The sequence below is a fragment of the Aptenodytes forsteri genome, unplaced genomic scaffold, assembly GCF_000699145.1.
Source record: "Aptenodytes forsteri isolate BGI_AS27 unplaced genomic scaffold, ASM69914v1 Scaffold2, whole genome shotgun sequence".
Classification (NCBI taxonomy): domain Eukaryota; kingdom Metazoa; phylum Chordata; class Aves; order Sphenisciformes; family Spheniscidae; genus Aptenodytes; species Aptenodytes forsteri.
In genome coordinates, this window is record NW_008795695.1 from 10,236,639 (window position 1) to 10,263,134 (window position 26,496).

General features: G+C 43.6%; 1 protein-coding gene across 1 annotated transcript; it reads left to right on the forward strand.

Annotated features, from left to right (window-relative positions):
* The first annotated feature begins 359 nt into the window (after positions 1–359).
* KCNJ15 (potassium voltage-gated channel subfamily J member 15) lies at positions 360–2,969 on the forward strand. Its single transcript, XM_009282989.2, has 2 exons — positions 360–507; positions 856–2,969. Exons 1-2 carry the CDS (start codon positions 440–442, stop codon positions 2,000–2,002), a joined length of 1,215 nt encoding a protein of 404 aa, XP_009281264.1. The 5' UTR covers positions 360–439; the 3' UTR covers positions 2,003–2,969.
* Positions 2,970–26,496: the final 23,527 nt, after the last annotated feature.

The window sequence follows — 26,496 nt, forward strand, 5'->3', positions numbered from 1 at the left end:
AGTCCTGAGTGTCCGCACACTTACTCTCCACCCGGACTGATGCACAGTAAACAAACTTCAGGAGTCGGGTGGTCCAATGATTGCTGGGTTCCCGCAGGTTAGGGCCCACGGCTGACTTTGGGAATTGCCTCCTTTTTTTCCTTAGATGGCTTAAAATCAGAGTGCGGTACAGTGCAAACAGCTTTGAAGTGTTTTCAGGTGTAAATATTCCTTTCCAAAACTCGACTTTGATGTGTTTGGGTCTGCTTTGTTTCCCTCTAGGTTAGTTGTAGGTTTGTAACAAAGAGCCAGATCCGATTGAGTAAATCCCTTGTGGAAGTTAATTGTTCACAGTGAAAGCTGGTCTGGCTCATTTTGCCTCCGTTGCAGGAAGAGACAGAGGTGGTGTGCTGGATCTGCGTTCTAAACCAAGCATTGACGCGACTTTAATTTTGATCAGATGTCTCTCTTCAGGGCATTAAAGAAAACCTGCTCAGTAATCAAAAAGAGCCTCTTCTCTAGAGAAACGTAAGAAAAAAAAATTAATGCATTTTACAGAAATAAAGTACTAATATAAAATTTCAGCTTGGTCAAATTTCTTTTGCAGGCTATCATAAAAGAAACCTACTTCTCCATATTTGGCAGTCACCAGAATCAAAAAATGTTTTGTTTTTTTTTCCTGGAAAAAAGAATATGAAATTATTTGTAGTGTCAGATATTGTATGATGGTAACTATATTTCAACTGTTTTTATTCACTGCTGCTGTGTTTAGATTATGTTTGTGCTTTCTCTCCATCAACATTTTCAAATGCTTTTCAGAATCAGTCATGTGCTTTGATTTCATTAAGTAACAGTCTTCTTTTATTCTCTCCTTAGGACTGAAGCAGTGAGAATGGAAACCACGAAGATTAATATGTCCCGCGTCCCGCTGGTTAACGGAGGCATCGACACTGCCATGCTCAAGGCACACAAACCCCGTGTGATGTCCAAAAGCGGTCATAGCAACGTGCGGATAGACAAAGTCGATGGCATTTATCTACTCTACCTTCAAGATTTGTGGACTACAGTTATAGACATGAAGTGGAGGTACAAACTTACCTTATTTGCTGCTACTTTCGTTATGACCTGGTTCCTCTTTGGAGTTATCTACTATGCCATTGCATTCCTTCATGGTGATTTAGAAATAAACAAGTTCACCCCAAAGCGCGAGCCGTGTGTCCAGAATGTAGACTCTCTGACTGGGGCATTCCTCTTCTCCCTGGAGTCACAGACAACCATTGGCTATGGATTTCGTTTCATTACAGAGGAGTGTCCTCATGCCATTTTCTTACTTGTGGCCCAACTGGTCATCACCACCTTGATTGAAATCTTCATCACAGGTACCTTTCTGGCCAAAATTGCAAGACCTAAAAAAAGGGCAGAGACTATTAAATTCAGCCACTGTGCTGTCATTACGAAACACAATGGAGAACTTTGCCTGGTGATCAGAGTAGCAAATATGAGGAAGAGCCTTCTGATACAGTGTCAGCTGTCTGGGAAGCTTCTTCAGACATATGAAACCAAAGAAGGGGAGCGGATCCTGCTGAATCAAGCCAGTGTCAAGTTCAACGTTGACTCCTCTTCAGAGAGTCCATTTCTCATTTTGCCTTTAACCTTCTACCATATTTTGGATGAAAGCAGCCCTTTGAGAGATCTCACGCCTCAAAATCTCAAGGAGAAGGACTTTGAGCTTGTGGTGCTCCTGAACGCCACGGTGGAGTCCACCAGTGCTGTCTGCCAAAGCAGGACTTCCTACATCCCTGAGGAGATCCACTGGGGCTACGAGTTCGTTCCTGTGGTTTCTCTCTCTCCAAATGGAAAGTACGTTGCGGATTTCAGTCAGTTTGAGAAGATTAGGAGAAGCACAGATTCCACTTTTTATAGTATGGACTCTGAAAAACAAAAACTAGAGGAGAAATACAGGCAGGAGGATCAAAGAGAGAGGGAACTGAGAACGATGTTGTTACAGCAGAGCAATGTTTGATTGAATGGACAAAGTAATCTGATTAATCCTTTTTGCAAACTGAAAAAACATACTCTCTGTGCTGTCTGTCCGCTATGAAACCAGCAGTGAAGTCCTCTTCAGCAAATAGCTTTGGTGTATAGTAAACCTATCCCTTTGTTTGGCTGAGTTGTTAATCAAGTATTTTGTAATTAGGCAGGATTTCTTTGTTCATGACCGTGACTTAGCAAAGTTGGATTTGTATTAAGTCTCTGCCTTATACCACCACTAAACGCAGACACACCACTTTCCGTTTGGAAAGTGAAACTGGATGCACTGTGCTGATTCCTTGTAATATTTATTTGACATGGTTTTACTGTGAACATGCATTCGCAGAGACAGCACACAGTACTGCTAGAAGAAAATATGCTCCTTTAAAATATGTATATTTAAAATGTATGTTCTCGTACCAGGTATTGCCTTCACGGGCATTCCTGGCACTGAAAGTTGATTGGAGAGACAAATGGTTGGATGTGGGAAGAGCCTGCAGGGAGGTGATAAACTCCTCCTTAAATCTTGAAAGAGGGTGACAGAGTAGTCGTGCTGGGTGGTGAGCAAGGAGCTCACTCTCTGTCTCTGCTACTCAGAGCTTGTTTTGTGATTGTTTTGTGATCACTCACTTTTTTAACCTTGTTAATGCCTGATTTATATATAATAGCAAAAAAGGGAGATGAAGGCAAAATACACAGAATCATAACAGTAATCAACTAAGGTTAAAGCTGGCTTTGAGACACCTGGTTTTTATCCAATGTAAAGTTTGTAATAGCAGCATAACAATACATTTCTACAGATTGCTTGCTTTGCTATGGACCGTATTTAATTTTGGTTAAAAGAAAGCTGTATAATGTCTGTAGACAATATTTACTTTTTCTGGCAACCATAAAAGACAAGCATTCCTTTCATCCATTTCATTTTTGGTCTATTAAAACCATTCCATTAATAAAGGACTTTAATTTGAGCAGCTCCTGATCTCTTTGTGGCACGGGGAGAACGTGTGGTACCTCGGAGATGTTGAAAGAGCCGAGCACTTGGCATAGGCAGTTGCATCCAGCACACAACCCAGGGACTCAGCAGATCACTAAAGCGGTCAGATTATGGGTAGCAAACCAGGTAGCAGTGGTGTCCACATAGCATGCCTATTATACGTAGGTCAGCTTTTTTAATGGGACTTAGAAATTATTTCTGACTCATATCGCTTTGGCAGCTTTCTGAGTTCTAGAGATTTTGCTCCACTAAAGCTTTGGCAAGGAAAAGCTGTATTAAGTATGAGTTTTGGGTCTGTGGGCCAGGTCTTGGCCTGAGAGCCACCAAGGCCTGCAGTGATGAAAGGACTTTTGGTACCATTACATGTACTGTCACTGTGCTTAGCTTCCCAGCACCATGTGGCCTAGCGGAATGCAGTCCTGCAGTCTGCCATACAATGTTCTATACAATAAATGAATCCAGCTTGGTGCCTAAAGAGGCACTCAGCAAGTTGAGCACAGAGATGCCCGTGGCACCAAGAATGAATGTCAGGAAGAACGGAGCGCATACTGGTGGTGGTAAGGAGGGGCATGAGAGGCTTAAAACTGCTCGTTTATGTAAATGGTTAGCTCTCCTGTGTGAGAAGTCAGAGATCCAAGTACTTGTCTGAAAAGAGAGACTTGACTTAACTTAATCCAGGAAGGTTCCCTACCCACTACAATGTGAGCAAGGTTTCTCAAACCATTGTAATTGCAGGGCCCACTTAGCATTTTTGGAAAGAATTTCTAGGTGGTATTATGCTGTGTTGTCACACAGATTTTCATTTGCAACCACATATAAAGGATGTTAATGTTTAAATTATTGATTGTTAATTTTCAGTTTTCCTTAATTTTGATCACTTGCTTCGTTGCAAGGAAGCATGTGTGCGCCATGATTTTTTGCAGTCACTTTGTAGACCTGAGGTTCATGTCCTACAACTCAGAGAACACTGCTTTGCGATGCTGAGGTGAAAGTTTGCAGGTGTCTTAACCCTTCTTCTGCCAGGCCTTAGCCTCCATGTTTTGATAATCAAAGATACACTCCAATTCTTTTTTATCTGGGTGAGTGCTCAGATCATTCCTAAAGTCATTGTCTCACCTGTGTATTGACTGTAAAACAACTTCACCAACAGCAAGTGAGCTGGTTCTTCTCCAGAAATACCTGGTGATGAACTGATCCCCTTCCTCCCATCCCCTTCCCATCCCTGGAAATAAAGAGAAACATGTCAATTTGTATCTTTCAGGTGAGCACTCCATCGATTTCAATAAACTTGTTTGTTATTGCACTTTCTTGCTTGTATCTTAAGAAATCCTAGTGCATTGAGCCCTGTAAGATACACACATTTCTTGAGTGTCAGATCTAGGAAGTCCTGTGGGTACCCAGCTGCAGCAATGTTCTTGTGTGGGGACTTCTGTGGCAGCCATTTAGGAGCCTAGAGACCAGGCTGCTCCAGGCTTTGACAGCTGCTGAGCAGTAATTTTTTAGGACCTTCACTTTTGGAGCTAAGGAAGCAGGTACAGACTTAAGTTCTTGTGTACACCAATCCCAAGGTTCAGTCGCTATGTTCACTAGTCCATTTCAGTCATCAGGTTATCCTGAAGAAAAAAAACATCATAAGCAAAAGCCTTGGAAAGAAAAAAAGCATCACAGAAATTATTTTCTCTGAACTTTCAGTCCTACAAGAGGAAGGGAAGGGAAGGGAAGGGAAGGGAAGGGAAGGCACTGGAAATCTTTGGCAAAGTCAAAGAAAACCTTCATCAGGTAGTGAGAGACTGTACAGTAGTATTACATACATACATTAGTATAATACATAATGCACGGCTATTCATTCATTCCAGCTTCAGAACACAGTCTTATTCTGCGATGAGCTGTACTTTTCCTTCCTGCTTTCGTGCGAGCATAACTTCCATTGCTCTATCTGCAAGTTAAGAAGAGCAAAAGTGGCCTTGGAGCAGCATGCTTAGCTGCAGAGTACTGAACTGCAGTGGAAAAATGTCATGACGTGGATCTGATATGAATCACCAGCAAACCACAACCTCTCACTGCTTGTGGTAAGCTCTTCTGGTTGTGTAAATACAGCTATGGTGATTTACCTCGGCTGAGGACTGACAGGATGGAGAACCAGAAAGCAAAACTTCCATGGCCATCCCAAAGCTGCCTTACCCATTAGCAAGGACTGTCTTGCCCACATGGTGATTGAGGGTGTGAGAGCCTTCTTGTCTGCTGACTGCTTGTCCCAAGGTGTCGAGGCAGAGCATCCACAGCTCCAGCAGGTCAGGTCCCTCACAGCCGGCAGCAGCACCTTCTCACTCCTCTCCCTGCCCCACAAATGGAAGATATTGCTTTGGGAACTACTGAGTTGGATATTATACTAGTCTTTAAAATGTACTAACTTTATGAATAAATTTAAATTAAATCTGAATCTAAAATTTCAGAGACTAAAGAAATCGGTGGAGCCCCATGTCCCTGTGTGCGCTAGGTGCATGAGTATGTCTGTCAAGTAAATCATCCATTCCAGTCACTAGATCATTCAGAAGAAAATAGTCATGGTAAACTAAATATCACTTTTTAAAATTTACTGAGGAATATGACATATTTATCTTTCTTTTATTCATGAGTTATCAGTGACCAGAACATTTTTAGAGTCGTTTTAATTATTTGGACTTGTACAGCACACAGCTGAATGGGAACTTATTTCAGCTCATGGACTGTTTCTGAACTATTTGCTTTGGCTTTGGCTTCAATACTTCATTGTTCTCTTTCTTTTCCTCTATTTTGATTTTTTTCTGTGGAGGTAGGTGATTGAAGAAGCATAATTTCACTTCTGTTGCTTCCTTGCAATGGCTTGGGAAGGGAAGGGAAGAAATGAACCCCCAGAGACTGCAGGCTGACTGCAGTGCCGGAGTCAGATCCACCATCCTTCACAAATGTTTCACTTCATCTTCCAAACTGATGACAACGTTTGTGGAAAGCCAAGAATTTGACAGGGGAGCTAGTGGTCTCCAGAAAAATGAGTTTCTCTAATTTTCTGAATACAGGTAGGAGGGCAAGTAACAATTAGGTCTAAAAGATACTGGGGGAGTGGATGCGGAATGGAGAAACAGAGAGAAAAAAAACCAATCATGCACACTCATACTCATCCGTATGACTGAACATTTGCCACTTCCATAGGATGCCAGGTTAAAAAAAAAAAACAACTCTCAGATTTGCTGAGATGACTCAAAGGACTGGGAAAAGTGAATGCAAGTTCTGTATTTGAACAAATGTTCCTGATGACTTCTGAATGTGTTTGCTCAGTGTTAGTCTGATGACAGCCTGATCTTGAAAGAGAACAGGTAAGATGCTGTGATGACTCTATCAAATCCGTGATGGAGAGAATCTTAAAAAAGCATAGTGTATGCTCTAGCTCTTGCTTATTCATTGCTAATATATTGTTTGGCTGCAAAGCAGTCATATCCGGGTCACCTTCATGTTGTTGGGATTACATGAATAAAGGAATGTTACCCTGACTTGTCTGCTCAGCCTTCAGCAGATACTCTCTGCAAATATTAGATTACCAGAACAGAGCCCTTTTAATGCAATAGGTACCTAAATGGCTTGAAAGAGCTTTTGGAGCATTTCCAGGACATCATATATTCCCTCAGCAGAGACTGTTCAGAGCTGCCCTGTCCTGCGTTATCACATAGTACACACAACAAAACAACATAATTCCACAAGTAGCACAGCATAGATATGCTTTTTGCATCTCCTCTTAACAATAAATTCCACAATGGTCACTGTGCACCTCACCATATTGCATGACTGTTAAATTCATTCCTTCTTTACTATCCCCTGTAAATGTTTATCCAGACAAAATATGACAGGATGACTGACATTAGTGATACAGAGAGGAGGAAAGTGTTTAAGGACATAGGATTTATGCCTCTGACAGACATGTGACCATGTCTGAATCTTTCACAGCGGACAAAGACTGTACTGCTCTACCTGCCTGCTCCTCTCCTTTGCCCAAGATCAGCATCCTCAGGATCAACAGCAGAATGGAGCATTGCCTAGCACTACTGAGGTGCCAGCTGAGATTCAGATGTGTGGCAGGCTCTGATGAAACCAAAACCAGCTCATGGAGGTAAGTTGGTGCTAAGATCCTGCACTGTGGAGATGCAAGACGTGTATTCTGTTCTGCTGACTTTCATGCAGAGCAAAAGCGTCCGATGGGGTCAGCAACATAAAGCTGTCTTTGGCCACCCTCACTGTGTATCTACTCTCCCTCAGGAACACGCCAGCCTCAAACTAAAATGCAGTGAGTCTGAGTTGCTATACATTAAAAAGAGCTGAGGTGTCTGAGGAAAAGACTTAACAGAGGTCAGATGGCTCCAGTAGCCATTAATAGCTTTTGCAGTGCAAATTGTTCACCTCCCATAGACCTATTTCAATGTCTTTTCCCTTCTACTCCTTATATTAAGCATCTAATTATCTAACGCTGGTTAGGATCATAATTTATTTATCTTTCCTTTGCAACAAAGATGTATACTTGAATCATAAGCAGAGTAAGATTTCACTTAACAACTGCGGTTAAACAACAATTTTCAAGTTAGGGAATTGTTACTCATTTTTTACCCAATGAAATTGGTAAAATGGTCTGTGAAATGTACCCTTTGCGGTGCTCCAAAATAAGAAATATCTCAAAATAAATATCAAAGTCCAAGATCTGGAATGAATTAGGTGATTCATGCTAAATGGCCAATCTTGCTAGTCCTCGGAAAAAACCAGATTGTTATTTTCAGAAAAAAGTATCGTAAATGCTACCCTGATGGTAGACAAAGTTTGGAAAGAACAGTATATACCATAGTGACCTGTGAAAGATGCTTGTTGTAAGTCAGGATAGTTTTTCATTGTAAAGCTGCAGACGTATAGCTGCTTTCCTGTGAGAAACAAAGGTTTAGGCAATGTTCATTTCCCAAAGCGTGTCCAACTGATATTCGTGTGACAGAATCACTCACTTCAGTCTCAGTGCAGTACCATCAGGTGTCTGGGGAAGGTCAGAGTGGAGGTTAAACATAATTCCCAGTGAGATCCCCACGTTTCTTCCTCCCTCCCTCTCTCCTCTGCTCTCTTCCATGAATTCATTTTGAGAGGATCTGTTCTGTACACCAAGTGCCCTGAAATAGCAGTGAATAACAAATGGCATCCCTACAAGTTCTGTATGAACATGAAACATCTCTAAAAGCTGCAGACTTGGGTGCATATTATGACAGTTTATGGCTGGCAAAAAATAAGGAAAACACTTACCAAAAGACAGGCAAGTAAAAGAGGAACAGATAAATACCTTCTCTAAGTGTGTAGCACTTCAGAACTGAGATTTGCTTTCCTCTTCAAATAAGTTGCACCTAGGTATAAGGCAAGTTGTGGTTTTTTTCTAGAAAATTGCTCTAAAACCGTATTTTGACTTATATTTGGGTGAATATGATAGCTGATCTTTTCTCCTTCAACCAAAGTGCTTGAAAGCTAGAACAGATGCTCAAAACTTATGTTTTGAAAACCAGAAACGGTTGAGTCTTCCAGCTGATACATTGAAAAAAGTTTACTCAGCTGTGAAACGTCTATTAATGAAACACTGATTGCTTTATCCTGGCAATTTTATTCATACTAACCTCACAAACCTGGGCAAATCTTTTGTTCTGAGAAGAAATAAGCAAGCTGAATTTATTCCCTGATAGACTTCTGTCGTTCCCCAGTTCTATAGAAAAATGAGATCTTGTCTGCACATGGAGTTATTCTAGTGCAATCATTTAACAACTCCAAGTAACTCAGTCAGGAGCGATAATACACGTGGACGCTGTGAGACTGGAAAGTGGGTGTTTTTCCCTGCATCAACTTCACCGATTCCATCAGAAATAAAAAAGAAATAATCACATTGCCACATGACTTACTCCATTTTACCACTGTCCCACTTTAAATTTACAGCTGCTCTTATTCCAGATGCATTTATTCGCATGTGCAGACAAGCCCCAGACTGCGAGGAATGGCTCCAGTTTCGCTCATGGAAGTGGTCCTTCCCAGGAATTCTTTCTGGGTGTTAATGTCACTGAAATCCAGAGGCCAAATTCTTGGCTCCACGGTTCCCCTTTCTGCAGCGGCCTGGCGCTGCAAAGAGGCCGTAAAGCTGATCCAAGAAGCCAGCTGAACCTTTTCTCTGGCGCAGAGAGAAGCATCATCAAGACCAGGCTATTTCCACTGGAAAAATGAGCCTCATTTTGTTCAAGAAATGAATGTGCTGTAATGAAATTTTACAACCCCCATAATAAGCCTATTATCGAGATTGTGACAAAACATGAAAAAGCTTTAAACTTCCAGTAGTTTCATGCTAACCCAAAAGAATGGTAGCCAGCTCTAATTCTGTTTTGTGATGATCAGTTGGTGTCAGACACAGGTTTGTTTAAACATTATATTTTGCACCCATAAATTTGGCTTTTTAGCTGGAATTTGAACTTAGACTTCATTGCTAATCCATGGTCAGTGATTGAACTGGTATTTCACAAGTTCACCTGTGGACTTTCATATTCTGAAAGTGTCTATTTTAAACCTGCAATCTGATATCACCATCCCATTACCAAGTATCCATCTCATACCTGAATCCAGCTGCTAAATAATAGTAACTCTGCCTATTTTTCTTTTGCTGCTCTTTAGAGCAGGAGGTTCTTTAGTGCTTTATTAAAGCAGTCAACATGATTTACTGTCATTCCTCTTTACAGCTGGGAAGCTGTGGCACAGAATAACAAAACAGCAAGAGTAACCCAGCAGGTCAAAGCTGGAGGTGTCAATACTAGGTGTCAAAGCTGGAGACCCGAGTTTTAGTTCAGTGAGGTCGCAATTAGGTCACATTAGGCATATAAACATTTTTAATACATTTGATGCTACTCGAGAAGCGGCATGTGTCAGATTTTCTCTCTCATCCTCCTATCATCCAGGAGATAGTTCAAATTCACACTGATGTTTGTCCATCGAGACAAACACCAGTTACTGGCAAAATTTTTGTTCTCCTCCTCAGTTCTCTTGGTCAGCCCATGCTGCCATTCCTGCCTGTTAGGACAGCCTCTCTGGTTATTTTTCTATATGTCTGCTCAGTTTCCCCCTCTCCTTGGCCTCCTTCTCTCACAAACATTTGTTGTGCTGAGATGGACAAGGAAAAATCTATTTACTCCCTCAGCCTGTCAATAGGAAAGGTGGATTGCCGCTGCTGAGATTTGTGGCTCAATCTCCAGGCCCAGGACAGACAGGACACAGGTCTGACTGAGAGCCACCCAGGTGATGCATCCTGAACCTGTCCAGAGATGCCATCTGAGGCACCCCAGCAAGTCATTGGGAAGCAGAGCCTATGAAGAGCTTCATGTTTTATTGGACTTTCTCTGCATTTCTCTAGTTATGTGATGACTGGAGTCTCTGCGTTGTTCGTATGTACCTTCTCTACCCAGGTTGGACAGTATTTGACAAGAGCAAGCTCTGCAACTTAATGCTACTAACTGGTGGTTAAAATGCATGATCTTGCTCTCCGTCATCTTTCTCCTACCTAACTTCTGCCAGAGAGCTTTCTTGGGAAAATTATGTTCACAGCTAGGTTTAGAGAACAGACAGCTGGTGCAGGGCAAGAATATGTTAGCTTATAACCACATCTTTTCCGATGAAGCTTCATCTAAAATAGCTTCAATTTTCAGGCAGTTACTGAGCGATTTGAGGGGGTGATGGAATAACATGCTAGAAGGAATTAAACTGCAAACAAACTGAGGGGCTGGGCACTAAGTGGAAATATTCTAAATGTGAAGAGACCAGCTCCAAATGCGGGCTTGGGTTACAGAAATAGTCTTTGCTGCTAGGGATGCATTTCCAGTCCCACTCCCGGATCAGTACGTGTCATGACACCGAATGTGTATGTACATGGTGATCTGCAGCATAACTAATTCAGTTGGCAAAACACACGGTACACCAGGCATGATCCAAAGTCCCTTCATAACTAACTCAGTTGCTGGCAAAACACACGGTACACCAGGCATGATCCAAAGTCCCTTGAAGTCAAGGGCCCTTTCCATTGACTTCAAAGGACTCTGGATCCATGCTGCAGGGATGGCGAGCCAAGCTCACCACTGGAACAAATGATGACAACTCCATGGAAGCCAATGTAAGTCTGTTTGCTGGTGCCAACAGTGAATCTGGCCTATAAACTTTGTTCTGCAGCAATTGGAGGCTGCATAATTTATTCAGTGGTTCGGAGGGTAATTAAATTTTCATGGCCTTCAGCATATCGGCCATGTTATGTACCCAATTACATTTTGACTATATGAAATAGTTCTTTTCCACAATCATTTATTTAAATGCTCTCTCTTTGTTGTTGTTGTCGTTGAAGCAGTCACGGTTTGCTCAGTCTCCTTATCGAAAATGCTGGTTAATCTTTTCACACAGTGGCAATGTAATAAAATTGATTGTATGATTATGAGCCTGGTTTTCATTTACTAGAGTGTTGATAGAGAAGAAATGAAATCACATGACTTGTAAAAGAGCAGAGCGGAAATAACTCTGGATATTACTAGCTCTAGTAAACGTAGCAGTAATTCTGAGCTGGCTCAATACTGGCCATTTTCAGTTCAGACGTTTGAATTCAGAGGAGACCTTCAAAGCACTACATTTTGTCTTCTCTTTACTAGAAGGTCTTGGTGATAAAACCCTTGCTCAGTGATTCATGCAAGAAAGTAATGTAGCCTGTAATGGCAACATTTATGATCGCAAGACCACACAGACAAAAATAATAAATAGGAGAGCATTATGGAGGAGGGCCTGGTATTTCTTCCTCTTTATGTTGTTTTATTTAAGTCCATAGGCTGATTGCTTGTTTTATTGGATTTGTTCATATTAGCAACCTGACAAATGACCATCATCTGTGGATTGTGGCAGATGAAATGCTCCATAGATTTCCATCCCTTTTTGGCCAGCTGAATGAATAGCCTTAATCCAGATAACAAATGTCAAGTGGGGTATAGCTTTTTATGAACACATAAAACATATATGAAAAAAAATATACATTACGTGTTGGCAAGGGGGGGCAGTGAATGTAATCAGGGCCCCAAGAGCACTTACAAGCTTTATGTTAATATCAGTCTGGGCAGGAGGAATTTTGTGGTAGTGCAGAAAAATGGCACTAACAAGGAAGCAAAGGAATATTGCGCCATTTCATTCTTGTTTGTTCATTTGTCCTTATAAGCACCACCAGTGGCCAACGAGGAGGAAAAACCCTATTAAAAATACTTATTGCACCCACCTCCTTCTTCAGTTTGGAGATTTCTTCCCCTTCAGGCAGACAGCAACCCCATAAATAGTTAATCTGGCATTTGGCACATCTAAGGGACCTGTGGCGGAGGAAGGAACAAGTTAGTGATGGGTGGAAATCTCTGATAACTCCTATAGAAAGGTAGCCCAATTACTTTTCGTAAACATGATCATCAGTAAGCTGGTAACAATTTAACAGCCATATAAGGAGCTATGCTAGAGTGATTAGCTTTAATTAATACAGAGTCATTTATCAGAAAGAAATTATTCAGCCTGGTGATTTCTCATTCATGCCTTCATGAAGGGGAAGGTGCACGCTCCAGTGTGGCTTTGTGTAATTTCCTCTGCTTCCCGTTGTTTGCGCAGGAGCGAGGCCTTGATTGTGTCCTGGGTATTGTACTGCCTGGCACCGAGCTCGCTGGAACATCAGAATGATAAGTGCTTATCTTTCAGAAATGAAAATACTTTCAGCCTATTAAGAGTCATCACAATTGCATTTGCAGTAATATCAGTCTATCCTGGAAAGGTTTTAGATCTGGGAGGTTCATAATTCAGGATAAAATCTGTCTCGCATTTCACCTATGTGGTGAACCGTGCTGTCAACATTTCTGTCACCCATGAGGTAGGCACCTACATGGACAACCTACCATGAGGTAGGTTTTACGTGATGGTCTCTTCTTCAGGAGCACAAAGCACGGGAACAAATGGCTGGGGATGGTTCGGACATTGTACCGAATGTCAAATGTAATTTAAAGCATGCTGCTGAAGTGGGACACTTAGTCTCCCTGAATATAGGTTGGGACAGGAGTAGTGACATAATCCTGCCTGCAGTCTTCTGCTGGCTGACATCACGTGGGTGACGTAAGCCCTACAAGCACATTTTGGCCTGCGTGACCTGGTGGCTAGGTGCACATGTGGGCTCTCGCTACTGGCCCCTCCATTTCACAACCCAGTGATGGCATTAAACAGCCAGCTCGAGCCTTCGCCTCTTCAAACACAATCACTTCTCCACTAGTATTATTTCGCTCCAAGGGCAAGCATCACATCACACTGGCTTTGACAGCAGCAGTAATCAGTTTTCGGGCTGAACGCAGCTCTCACAAGCCTTTCTAACAGCAGTTTCATGAGACTACTGAAGTCTCATCTGCTTAGGAAAAGCCCCCCGAGCACAGAGTGGCGTTGGGAAATATTTTTCGTGCCTGTGACAAGTCGGTTGGAATTTCTAATCTGCAGCTTCCCCACAGCTGCAGGCACCCCTCCAAAATGGGTCTGTCTTGAGGTATTTATAACGTGTCTGTCACCAGGGTAGCCAAGCACCACATGGAAATGCAGCACCCAGGTTTGCAGCTGATGCAGCTCGTCATCGTTTTGTCTCTCTCCCAGGTTCCCCACCCTGACATGCTTCCCACGGCCTTTGCTCCAAAAGAGCTTGTTACAAATGTTCGCTCCTCCAAAAGCTCCCTCATGGGAACGGTGGGCAAGCCTGGCACCTGCTGCCCTGCAGTGCAGCATCCCCTCCACAGAGAAAAGGCTTTTAGACAGGGCTTTAATTTTTCTGGTTTTTTTTCTGTTAAAGAGTTTGGGCTAGCATGCAACAGACTTCGGATGCTACAGCGAACAGCCACATTTAGCTGAATAGTATTTATACTAGCTATTCAGACTCTTTCTGAATTAACTTGCAGTGTCTAAATCTACGGAGCTTGCCAGGTGAATACGTTGCAAGGATCACAAGCCAATGTAGAGCATTGCACTTGGCCCTACAAAGCCATGAACTATTTTCCCCTCTAATCTCCTTTCTGACCAATTCTGAAGGTACTTCAACCTGAGCTAACTATCTAATAGCCTGATCAGCCATTTCCTTTTCATTTTGACTGCAGTTTTCATCCTTTCCTTGTGTTCTGCCCAATATTTACTCGTAGGAGAGTAATCTTATCTGAAAGATGAAGTTCCTGCTCTTCAAAGTAAATATGCAGCTTGGACTGCTAGTAAATTATCTGTAAAGTAGCTGATAAAGGAAAATCACTCCCAAGCAGTTCTGGTCTGATCCAGATCTGAAGCCAAGGTAAAGACCTGGGACTCCAGAAAGCAGCCAAGGAATTTGAACATTTGTGCTGTCTAACTGGAATATATGTCTGAAACAGTTGCTAGGCAAACTCACCCAGTGCTTCCCAAACCAACTCCACCACTGGGTTTCGTACATGCTTGCATGTCTGAAGTTTGACAGTTTTGCAAAATATGTTCGGGAAAAAACACTCTAAGTGGCATTTAGGTTACAAACAGCTGAGAATTCATGGGGTAACAGGCATTCCTGGGCAGTGAGGCAGCCCTGTGCCCACTCAACCAGTCACTCAGCCCACCTAGTAGGGCTCAAGTGTGGGGACTTGCTGAGCTTCAGTGGCTGAGTAAGCCTTTTGTGTAAGCCTTATGAACAGGACAGAGTTTCTACCCACTTTGAATAGTTTGCTCCACTTTAGTGGATGTTCACAGGGCAAATTCTCCTAGAGGCGGATAATCCAAAGGATGGGAATCTCAGACAGAAATTTCTAACACTCCCTTTCTTTTTTCCTCCCTAATGTTTCAAACCTGGAGAAAACAGGTCTGCAGTGGGCTAGCAGCAGCCCCCCTAGCGCTCTCTGCTAGCTCGGCCTCTTGCACATTTGCTGAACCCTGTAGTTACAGAAGGTTATAGACACAGAGCCAGATTCTGCCATTGATTTCCCATGTTTTCCCTAGAGAGCAGCCTCATTGACTTCCAGGGTATTACCCACTAAGCAAACAACTGCTTCCACTCATCTGGCCCTCAATAGCCATGTTACGTGCTTGCTTTGCCCGCACGCTGCTCCACAGAGACTATCACAAACCATGGAAAATTCCAAAATTTGCCTTTGGAATTCCTGCATGTTTTGAACGGGGGAAGGGGCTGGGTCTGCATCCAGATTAAGTTTAGATTTGGTTTGTGGCTCGAATATGACTAGAGTTCATATTCATAATTGAGGAGTGGAAAACTCATGGATTCGTCTGATGAGGATTCTTATCAAAACAGCTGCTGTCATTGGATTTGGGGCACACAAGAAGCAGAGCAGGACACAGAGCATCCCCTCAGCATCCACTGATTTCCATGGTATGACCAGAAGACCTTGCAGTCAAGCCCTAAAACCAGACTATGTAAGCCTCGTGATTTTTGAATTCTTATGCTGAACAGTATCCACTGAAGCACGTTTGCTTGTGGGGATCAAAGCCCTGGATATTTGAAAGATATTGTGACTTCTAGCCTCTATGCAATACCTAGACTATGCCTAGGACTGGGCTTTGTCCTAATCTAGCTGGGGGGGAGTGCATTTCCACTGCTATGGCTTATGGAGGTGAGTGTGCTTGCTGCACTGGCCAGGGCACTGGGATTGGGCTAAGGGACTTGTGCCAGCTGGCAGATTTGTACCGTAAATGTGCATTGCTGCTTACTCTTTGAACTTGATTCTGTAGTAGCAGGGCTTAACAGAGGATGCTTATCATCAGAGTTTTTTATTCACTTCTGGGAGACCTCCTTCCTTCCCCAACATCTTACAACACTACATCCGACAACACTCAAAAAGAAGGTGGGGTCTTCAAAACTACTGAGGGTGGCATCTCTCTTAGCTTATAGAAGAAACACACTTTTTGGCAGCAACAACACAACTTGTCCACAGACCAGCAGAGTCAGATGAAATATGCATCAGGTCCTCCTAGCTGGTGTGCTCCAGCACCACTAGAAACAATCTGTTTGCTCTTTTATCAGTGCAGCACACAGCACCAGTTTTCCATTCATTCCATTGCTGATCCAAAAGGGAAAGAAGCCAAACCTTTCACTTTTCCACTGTTGTTAAAGCACAAGCATTTTATTTGGAGACTCTGAGAACATAATTGTTTAAAGTCTTAAATGAGATTCCTGTGCTGCCAAAGATATCTATTCAGAAACCACGAATCAGGCCACTAGAGATCTTAAGACTGGCATAAACATCATGAGACCTTAAAAAACAAGAAAATATGGATTTTCTTTCTTTCTTTCTTTCTTTCTTTCTTCCTTTCTTCCTTTCTTCTTTTCTTCCTTTCTTCCTTTCTTCCTTTCTTCCTTTCTTCCTTTCTTCCTTCCTTTCTTCCTTCCTTCCTTCCTTCCTTCCTTTCTTCCTTTCTTCCTTTCTTCCTTCCTTCCTTCCTTCCTTCCTTTCTTCCTTCCTTCCTTCCTTCCTTCCTTTCTTCCTTTCTTCCTTTCTTCCTTTCTTCCTTTCTTCCTTTCTTCCTTCCTTCCTTCCTTCCTTCCTTTCTTCCTTCCTTTCTTCCTTCCTTCCTTCCTTCCTTCCTTTCTTCCTTTCTTCCTTTCTTCCTTCCTTCCTTCCTTCCTTCCTTCCTCTCTTTCTCTCTTTCTCTCATCTCTTTCCCTCTTTCTTTCTCTCTTCCTCTTTCTCCTTCCCCTCGCCCTCCTATTTCTCTCTTGCTCTCCACCTGTCTCTCTTCCTCCAGGATTAATATTTTAAAACTTTTCTCTGGACCATTAGAAGTAGAGAATCTTGGTTTTCAGTGGAAGCTGAGACTCAGCTGTAACCCCTGACTCTAGGACATGAAGTTTTCAGAAAAACTCAAATACTGGGAGTCTTCTAGTGCCATTACAAGAACGTGCCACATTGACCTGCCATAGGAGCTCCACATAACCGAGAGAACTAGCAAAGTTTCCACTGGCATAGAAGCTCAGATGCATGCCATTTATTTCACTTCTTTTTGGTTCATATCTGGTGACAGCAATTTCATGGCTACTTTTATTACTATTTATTGTCTACATTAAAGTAACACCTACGGGCCCTGGCCAAACTCAGGATACTTGTACACGCTATGAGAAACAGCCATTAACCTCAGAAGCTACAGTCTTAAAGGACAAGATGAACAAAGGGAGGAAGAAATGAGAGATTCTCTCTCCCTTCCCCTTTCACAGGCAGACACTGTGCGGCACAGCGAGATGGAGTGACTTTCCCACGCTATCTCAGGAAGTCCATGGCAGAGCTCTAAACTGAACCTAGACGCTGGTTTCCAGATGACTGCCTTATTTGCAAAGCCTTCCTTTCAACCAGAAGCCAAAGAAATGAGAGCAGTAACACTCAGACAGCAACCTGAGGCAACCCACCACCAGATGAGCTGTCATCAGGCTCTGTTCTGCCTCCCCCCAGCCACTGCCTGTGCAGGGGAGGCACCCGGGGTGGTCGGGGTCCCTGTTGGGGCAAGGGGGGGTCCCTCGCTCGGGTGTCCCCGGGCACCAAAGGGCACGTGTCTGCAGCACAGACCCTGGCAGGTGAGCTGTGACCTGAGGGTGACTTCAGGATTTGTCCTGACACACAGCACGGGGAGGCACCACGGGGTGCCGATGCGCAGTGTGAACTGCAGTGCTCAGTCACCCCCATCCTCCCAAAGGGCTCCCTGCACTGTCCGAGGCGATGGCTGGCTGCTGGCTTTCAGGTGGCTTGTTTTGGTCCAAGAGGAAAGAAAACATGATCAGCTTTGCTTACCGTAGCATGACAGGAACAAAGGAACAAAGTACACTATTCTTGAAAGTCAACACATGACGGAGAAATATCTCAGAGCTGGCAGGAATATTACTTTGATTAAAAAAAATTGGTTTGCTGCTAAACTTCCTGTGTTTTAAGGAATCCATCTGACCTCATCAGAACACAGGCTGGGGGTGCTGAATTACCTTCCACATGCCTGGAAAACTATCTAATATAAATAAATTTTATGACTCCCAACTATATATTATTAGGTAATAAACTTAATGTCTTTATGAAGGTTATTAAGAGAAACCGTATAAACTGTATCAGGGTCCAGGAATAGGTATCGTATGTTTTAATTCAAAGGAGTCTGTGGAAAACGTAAACAGGGAAGTAACCTACAAGTTTTCCGGATAAGGTGATTTAAGGTTATATCAAAAGATAGTAAGCAGTGCTGTTGGGTTCAGAGGTCTTGTCTCCAGTGCATTGAAAATTATATATTGGTGAAGCTTGGGATCAAAAGGAGATTGCAGAACTAAAAACCCTTTCTGGTGGGAGGTAGGAGGAAGGGTAAGCACAAGCAAGCGACAGGTTTGCTTTTGCAAAGGAAGAGGATGGGATGGGCCTCCCTAGGAGCAGGGAAGGGTCAAGCCTTAGGAAGGGGCTAGAATCAGGTTTTCTGTTTTTTCTTTTCTCTGAAGTGGATTTGATTTAAGTAAAAGTCATTGGCTCTGCAGGTTGTGCCTGCTGCTGAAGAGCACCGTCACTGCCCCGGTGGGACTGAAGTCAGAGCAGCTGACATAAACAAGCCCAGCTGGCCGGAGTGATGTGGGCAATGCAGAAAGTGCCATGTGGATCTCTCTGGTTGAGAGAGGTTGTTCGTTTGCTAACTCTGGCAGCAATGGGGCTGTACTGAAAAATATGCCTCTTCCAGGTGCATCTCATGGGCCAAAGCGTGCTCCCTGTTGCCCTGTGCCCCGACACGGACCTGCCCCTGCCATGACAGCTACAGGGGCTGTGCTGCTCCCTGTCAACACGGTGGCTACGGCTGGGCCTCGGCAGCCGCACAGCTTTGCCTGCTGCCCCTCTCCTCACCACCATCCCAGGCACGAGCTGCTGCCATCACCGGTCACACAGCTCTGTGTCTTGAAAGAAGAGAGAAGGTTTGCTGTTTACTTTGGAAGGCATTTACACCCCCTTTTGTTATTGCAGATCACACACAAAGGACAACCTTTGTCAGTTTCTCTCTAATCCCTACTCAGATATTTTTCCAGGACTGATACCAATCTTGCTGGCTGCAAATGTAGGTACCCTTTCCTTCCTGCTCTGCTCTCTCCTTTCCCATGGTTACCCAAGTAAAATAAATTATTTACAACAGACTTTCTCTTTGCAGCATTGTTCAATTTAGTAAGAGGGCTCCTATTTAAAGGCCAAATCATGCTGCTCTATGGACATACTCCCTGGACTTTGATAGGAGCTACAATAATGTAAGCTGGTTTTACTGTGTAAACGGGCAGATAATTTAAAAGCTTGTTTTGATTCTCCTAAAAAGGCTCTGTAGGAGTGGGCACAGGCCAGCTGATGGAGGGCAACACATCTTGCATGCACACATGAAGAAAAAGGTCTCTGATCCAGGGCACCCTGAGCCTTGGCTGAAATGCACACAGCTCACAGGTGAGCTGCCCACTGACTGTGCCGGGCAGTGGTTCAGCCCTATACAGGCTGCTTTTGTGGGCTTTTTTTCCTGTGCTGAAGGTGGCACTGCTCAGCTGGGAAGGCCTGGCAGGAATCGCCTCGAGGACCTGGTGCAGATCACACACCATCCCAGGCTGAGCTCTGTGGGCACCATCTCTGTGTTGTTTCATGGCTTTCAAAGACTGGGATGGCCCAGGAAAAAAAGGAAGAACAAGTGCATCTGCAGCAATTTGATGATGTGTCCTAGACCTCCAGTATCACAGATGCTCTGTCATTCTAGTTCCCCATTCAACCGGAGGGTAATTACACCCCATCCACTCACCCTTTCCCCTTCTGTCCTCACAGAGCACTGACATTTCCCAAAGGAGCATTAGGCCAACAAAATATGCCAGATCGCTGTCTGTCTTTTCTTTAACATTTACACTTCATTTAACAGATCTTTGAGGTGTCCCAATGATGGATAAGCATTGCTGTTCTTCAGACCCAATGGGCAGGTATAACCAGAGAAAAGCACAATTTCTGACCCAATGCCAAAGTGGAGGGCGAAGGCGGTGCTGGTTGGCCAAGGGCAGTGGTTGGAAGAATTTGCAGCTCAACTGCAACTGCTTGGGGCTCAATCTGCAGAAATGCAGCAGATTCATTTAGCCCATAGCTTCGGGGACCTCCTGGGTCTTCCATGTGTGTTAAATAATGCACAATGGTACCAATAAACAACACTTTTGTTCAACTCCCATTGTCTAGGAACTGCCATTCTTTTCTCACATAGCCATTTTCACTCCCTTGGCTTCCTCACTTATCATGTAGACCACAGCAAAACCATAAAGCCATCAGCCCATGGGAACACTAACTGCAAGAGAAAGCTGTGGCAGGTCTCTTTGCAATCCCGGCTGCCACAGACACGCCACAGGCCTGAGCCCAGCATTTCTGAAAAACTGCCTCAGGCTTTGACGTAAAGTATGACTTCTATGCCACCAATAACTTCCCCCCATAAATTTAATATTCTTCTGTTCAGGATAAAAGGTTGTTTTGGAAGCTGGTCCTGGACCATGAAATCATCGTGCCCACAGAAACTGTGGGCTATCTCAGCCCTTGTCACCCTCTAATACACACACACAGAGGAATGAGGATATTTTAAAAAAAGTGCATCCTAAAAACCCTGAAAGCACTAAATCAAAACACAACATTGCACAAGTAATTTTTCCTCTGGGAAAGGAAAACCAAACCACACGCACCATATACTAATCATGTGACTTAATGTACTTCTGGAATCATGTACAGCTCCTGAGAAGATAAAAGCAGTATAATAAAAAAAACCCTAAACTATGGATAGTACAGCCTGAACAGCACTAAATTCACAGAGCCATTTTCATTAAGCTGAAGTAGAGGATGGGTGAGATGCACAGAGAAGCATTTCTGGTGGTTTTTTTTTTTCTCCAGAGTGGAATCAAACCTTTGGTCAACAGGAAAAGCTAAATAAGAGGGCTGTGGAGGGCATGGATGAGAAGCAAGTCTCACACATACACACACACACAGAGAAAAACACGTGATCTTTGAAGCAGACATTAAAATAAAAAATCCCACGGGGCTTGTGATCCCCGTGAGGCTCAGTGTAGCGTGGGCACTGGCAGGACGGAGGGCTCGGGGATGATAGCTTCCTGCTCTGCTGAGACAACAGGATGAGAGTCCCAGCACGGCCCTGTGCATGCCCCGTGCTCGGATAATGTCACTGCTGCAGCCGCTGAGCCCTCCCATTTCCTTCTGCGAATAAACACCTCTGCTTCCTCTTGATTCTCCCAACAGATATTTGGCGACTGAGCTTCTCAATTTCCTCATGAGAGATGAAGAAAAGTCTAGGTTTTTCCCAGTTGCGCAAATCCCCCCAGTTATAACCTTGGCGTGCATCAAGAAATGATTTCCTCTTTCATCCGCGAAACCTTTGCACAAGCCTCCCCTGGCTCCTCAGCTGGCAGAAAAGACACCATTGGATTTACCTTGGCTCAAGAGAGGGCACAGCGTGCTATGAGCCAGTGCAGCCTCATCAGTGACTAACTGTAAGCAGCAGGACGACATTTCTTGGTATTTACCACAGTCACGCTCTTGATGGCTCAACGGCAATTCATTGTGGCCCACCTTCACTCACCTCTGCTCCCTTCTCCAAAACGGTTGGACAGCAGAGACATTGCCAAGACCTTTGCCATACCAAACCTAGAGCGCTACACCAGTAAAGCCGCTTGCACAGTGAAGGACAAGTGTGATTTTTTTTTTCCCCAAAGTTAGACAAGGTATTGGTGGCAATCTGCTAGTAGAAATCACTATAACACATCAGCACCTCTCTTCCCTTCAGCTTAGGAGATCTTGCAGTCCTCATGCAAGGAAATAGTTCAGCGTCTCATTTTCCTCTCTTTCCGGGCAGTGGCGGGCATGTCAGCTCTCTAACCATTGCTCTGTCTTCAGCGTGCTCACCTTTGGTATAGGATTCAGCCTTCAGGGATGTGACTCTGCTACGACAACAGCGTTACTGGGTTAGGCACCCACGGTTTTCTTTTTGGCCCCTCGCTGTGTTGCAGAGTGAGAGAAGGACTCCACTTTATGAATAGCAAGGACAGGATGCTGTGCAGTTTTTAGCCTTTTGTGTATTGAATCCATGCTCTGCACAATGGCATGTTTCAGAGCTAACAGTCCCACAGGAGGAAAACACACCGGAGGAAGCATTTCCTGCTGTGGGCAGTTGACAGCTGGTGTTGAAAAAGGGCTTCTTGAGTGATGAAGAGGAGGCTATTTTGGGGAAGTTTTGGTAACATTATTTTACTCTTCTTGTCAACAGCACCAACGGTTACCACAACACAAGTACAGTGACAGATCAAAGGGAAAAGATGATGGTAGTTAAGGGCGTTAAGGTAGTTAATGTGTGTCCTACCACGCAAACACAGGTATCTCCACTCAACTCTTGTCATCCTCAGATAGGGCTGGCTGTCCCTCACCTGACAATCATGTTTTCTGAGCAAGGATGGAGATGATGAGCACAGAGATGCCACAAATCCTCATGTATATAATACCATGCATGGACTATGTCTCTGGAGAGCTGTGATAGCTGCGGGGTTTGCAGTAACAATGCAGAAAGAGTATGGGGTGAAGTCAAGCTATTTCAGTGGTTCAGTCAGGTCTTAACAGACCAGGGATTTCATGGGCCATATTTTCTGCAATGAGACAAGTGGGAATATAAGGGTCAAGATTAAGATGATTCTGGTGAAGTTCTGAAAAGACAGGACCATTTCATCAGGTAGTGCGGGTCTGAGAGGAAGAAATAAAGAAGGGGAGTCAAAGAAACAAAGGAGGGGAGTCAAAGAAACTCGTCTGCTGAGCTCTGAGGCCAGCAGAATTGCAACAGCCAGGGTCACAGGGGCCAGTCAGCTGGGAAATCTGAGAGACGTAAAAAGAAATACTAATTTCTGCTAACTGGTAGCAAAACGTTTTATTACACTGAGCAAACCAAAAAGGAATGCATCTAGTGCAATTATATATTTCTAGCCAGTCACTACCACCACAAAACCCACGGCACAGCTTAGCCTGGAAGTAACATCACTTGTTTTTGGGAGAAGAAATTTGAAATAAAGGTGATATAAATATGAAAAAAAATCAGTTTGGACAATCATACAGTTTCCATGAGTGGAACTGGATGAAACCATTTTTAACAAAAGGGTTTAAATCAGAAAAATTTCTTTTTTAATTGACCAAATATTTTGGTGAATTCCCATCAAATTTATTGAACTGCTTCAACCAGAAAGGCCTGAGAAGACAATGGTTAACCATCAACATATTTAAGTTCAAGATTCTCAGAGAGAAATATTTAGTTTTCCACTGTGAAACTGAGTGTAGCTTTCCAAAATATATCTCTGTATAAATATATCTTTAAGATTAAGGCGGGCAGGCAAGTGTTTATCTCTGAAGTCATTTATTTGCAGTTTGGGGCAGCTTTACTGGAGATGCAAAAGGAGGTTGCAGAGCTCCTGCTCTAACTGCCTGGCATGTCACGCACCACATATTAAAGGACAGCTGCACAGTCTTCTTTTGTCTGTCCATCCCCTGGCATCGTGACTGTCATCACTTCTCATCACTTCAGCTGACACAATGAACTTGACAACACAGATGAGCTTGTCCTTTGTGTTGCTGCTTGGTCCATGACTACTCCAGCATGTTAGACTACCGTTCCCCACGTATATAATTTCCCCCTAGCGCTATTGCTGAGGCAAGGCTGGTTGCCTTTTCTCCTTTTCTTTGTAACACTTCCTTTATTATAAAAGGACTATGCAGCCTTGGGGGGAAAAAAATCAGCAAGCTGAATGTTTACTTAATTGTTGGTCAAAAGTTGGCTCCCGTGGAAATGTTGGCTGAAGGCAATGCTGTAAAGCATAGTCCCTTCTACGAGAGTGCCAGAAAACCAAGGGGCAGGTGGCAGTTCTTGAACAATAGTCAATTACACTTTTTAGGCAAATATTTGCTCATGTGTCCAGACAATAATGTCTTGTGGAAATGTGTTTGCACAATGTCCTTGACAAAGGCTCGTCTATTAACCTGGACACAATCGGGTACAGCTCTGGAACAGTGTTTAACACATGAACTTCTCAGTTCAGACAACAACAAAACACCATGCATCCAACTCTGAACAAAACAATCACCCCAAATTACTTTCATACGGGGAGAAAAAAAAGGCCTCTTGAAGAGGATGCACTTTTAACCTGTAAAAGCATCCAATGCGAATGCGTGTGCTGGGTTCTGTGACTCAGTTCCTACAATTTCAGTGTGCTTCCAGTATAGCCTTGGCCAGGTCACTCAAGAATGGAGTTTCAAAAGTCCCTGTGGGGTGCCTACGTTGTGCCTTGCCGTGCCGTCGCAAGTGAGCTTTGCCCATGCTCAGTGCTGCTGGGGTCCCAGCGGTTGTCTCAACATAATGCTGCCTCCAAGCTCATGTGCTGGGACCCTGGCAAGTAGCTGGCTTTGCTTGGCATCATGCTGATCACACACACACAGCTTCTCGCCGCCCCATGACTGGGCAGGGGATGAGTCTGCCTGGGAGCTATTGAGGATCATCCTTGTTCCTTCTCAGCCTGGACATGGGTGGAAACTCTGAAGCAGGAAGCCCCATCACAGCTCAGCAGCAGCATCGTCCCATGGGGAGCCAGTGCCATTGATGTCAGCCCTCTCCTGGGGACAGCAGGGACAGCAGAGCCCCATTTTCAGGGCACAAAGGGAGTTTGTGTGGTATATGGTGTATGACAGTGTACCGCTGTATTGCTAGCACTCATGGTACTAAGCAAATAATAGTTTACCCCAATAGTGCCCAAACTTGGAGTGGGGCCTGCTGAGGAGAGGTTGTGGACTAGAGCTAGACAAAGTTCAGCTGAATTTTCTATACTTCTCTCTGGTTTTGGGGTCACACAAAATGAATGGTCTGTAATGGGGGTTCCAGCCAGAAGCACTTGGGAATTGTTAGTTTAGTCCTTTGGGTTGTAAACAATCATTCACAAGCTTCTCCTCTTCCCTCCCATGAATTCCTTAATGCGTACCAGTATTTTCTGAATGTTTTGGCTGAAAACATTCCAGCCTCCGCTTTGCACACCACATGTTCACCTCATCTTAATGGTGATTCAGTATCCACGAGGTGTGTGAGTCACCTCAGGGATGTGGGATTGTTTCTTATTCCCTGACTGACGGGTGGGCACTTTTACAGAGAAGAACATAATATTTGCTACAGACAGTAAACAAACAAAGGAACTAAAGATCAACAAACACAGTAGTGGCTGAAAGTTTGGCAAAAATACACATTTGTGCTAAAACTGATGAAAGTGACAGAATTCTTGTAGTTCTGCCTGGATATTAGTGAAAAATTAAGAACCTGTTCCCCTGGTGTCAAATTCATTACAGGAGTAGCTGGATGAAATCGTGTGGCTTCTGCTAATGAAGGTCAGGCAAGATAAGCAACGGCTCCCTGCTGACCTCAAAACTGAATCCAGGAGTCACAGCAAACTAAACTTGTTTGTTCATAAAAAATATTCCTGAGCCAATTGTTTACATTTTGTCCCTCTTGATGAATGATAAAAAAATCTCAAATTCCTGCTGCAGCATTCCTGACAGTGAAATCATGCTCGTAAACATTTTGTTGTGATCGCTATCTTATACCTCTTTCCCTCCCCAAGCTTATTTTTTTCCTACATCATTTCAATGCCTATTTTTCCATAGGCTTTAAAAGCTCAAGCTTTTAGAACATCTTTCATGTGCTAGAAGAAAATTTACTCTTCTGGGAAGCTAAGCTCAGGTTTACATTGCGAGACCCACAGAAAGAGACATTTAAGGAACAACAGTTATGATGGATTGTGCTGAAAGCCTTACTCAGTTATTATAACACTTCCTATTTCCTCTCTTTTCAGTTCTTCATGAGCTATAAAGCAATACCTCAACTGGAGGCACCTTTTGCTCTCTCATGATGTCCCAGTTCTGACCACTAGTGCATATAACTGAAGAAGGGTCTAATAAGTAGGTAAGTATCAAACACCAGGACAGGTTTAAATTGCACTCAGAATATTTCTTGGGGTAGTGAGAGAGTGACCAGAAATGCTGAAGTGGCTCAAGACCACAGAGTTCAGAACAGGTCAGTAGGATTTTGTGTGCCTAATCCACGGTGTCACGAAGGAAATCCTCCCAGAAGTCGTTGTTCTGACCCCCAGTGTGCTGCCAGCACATGTGTTGATGAAAGAAAAAAAAATCATCTATTCAGAAGAGGAAAAAATCGCACTTTGAACAACCATGCTCAATGGCTTCTGAAGAAGTAACTAAAATATATGCTCTCTTAATTACCGCTCTCCAGAAGACACATTTAACAGCATGATTACAAAAATCAGGGCATATACAAAGGCAAAAAATATTCATTCCCCTGGGCCAAAAGCTACTTTCAGTTACACCCAA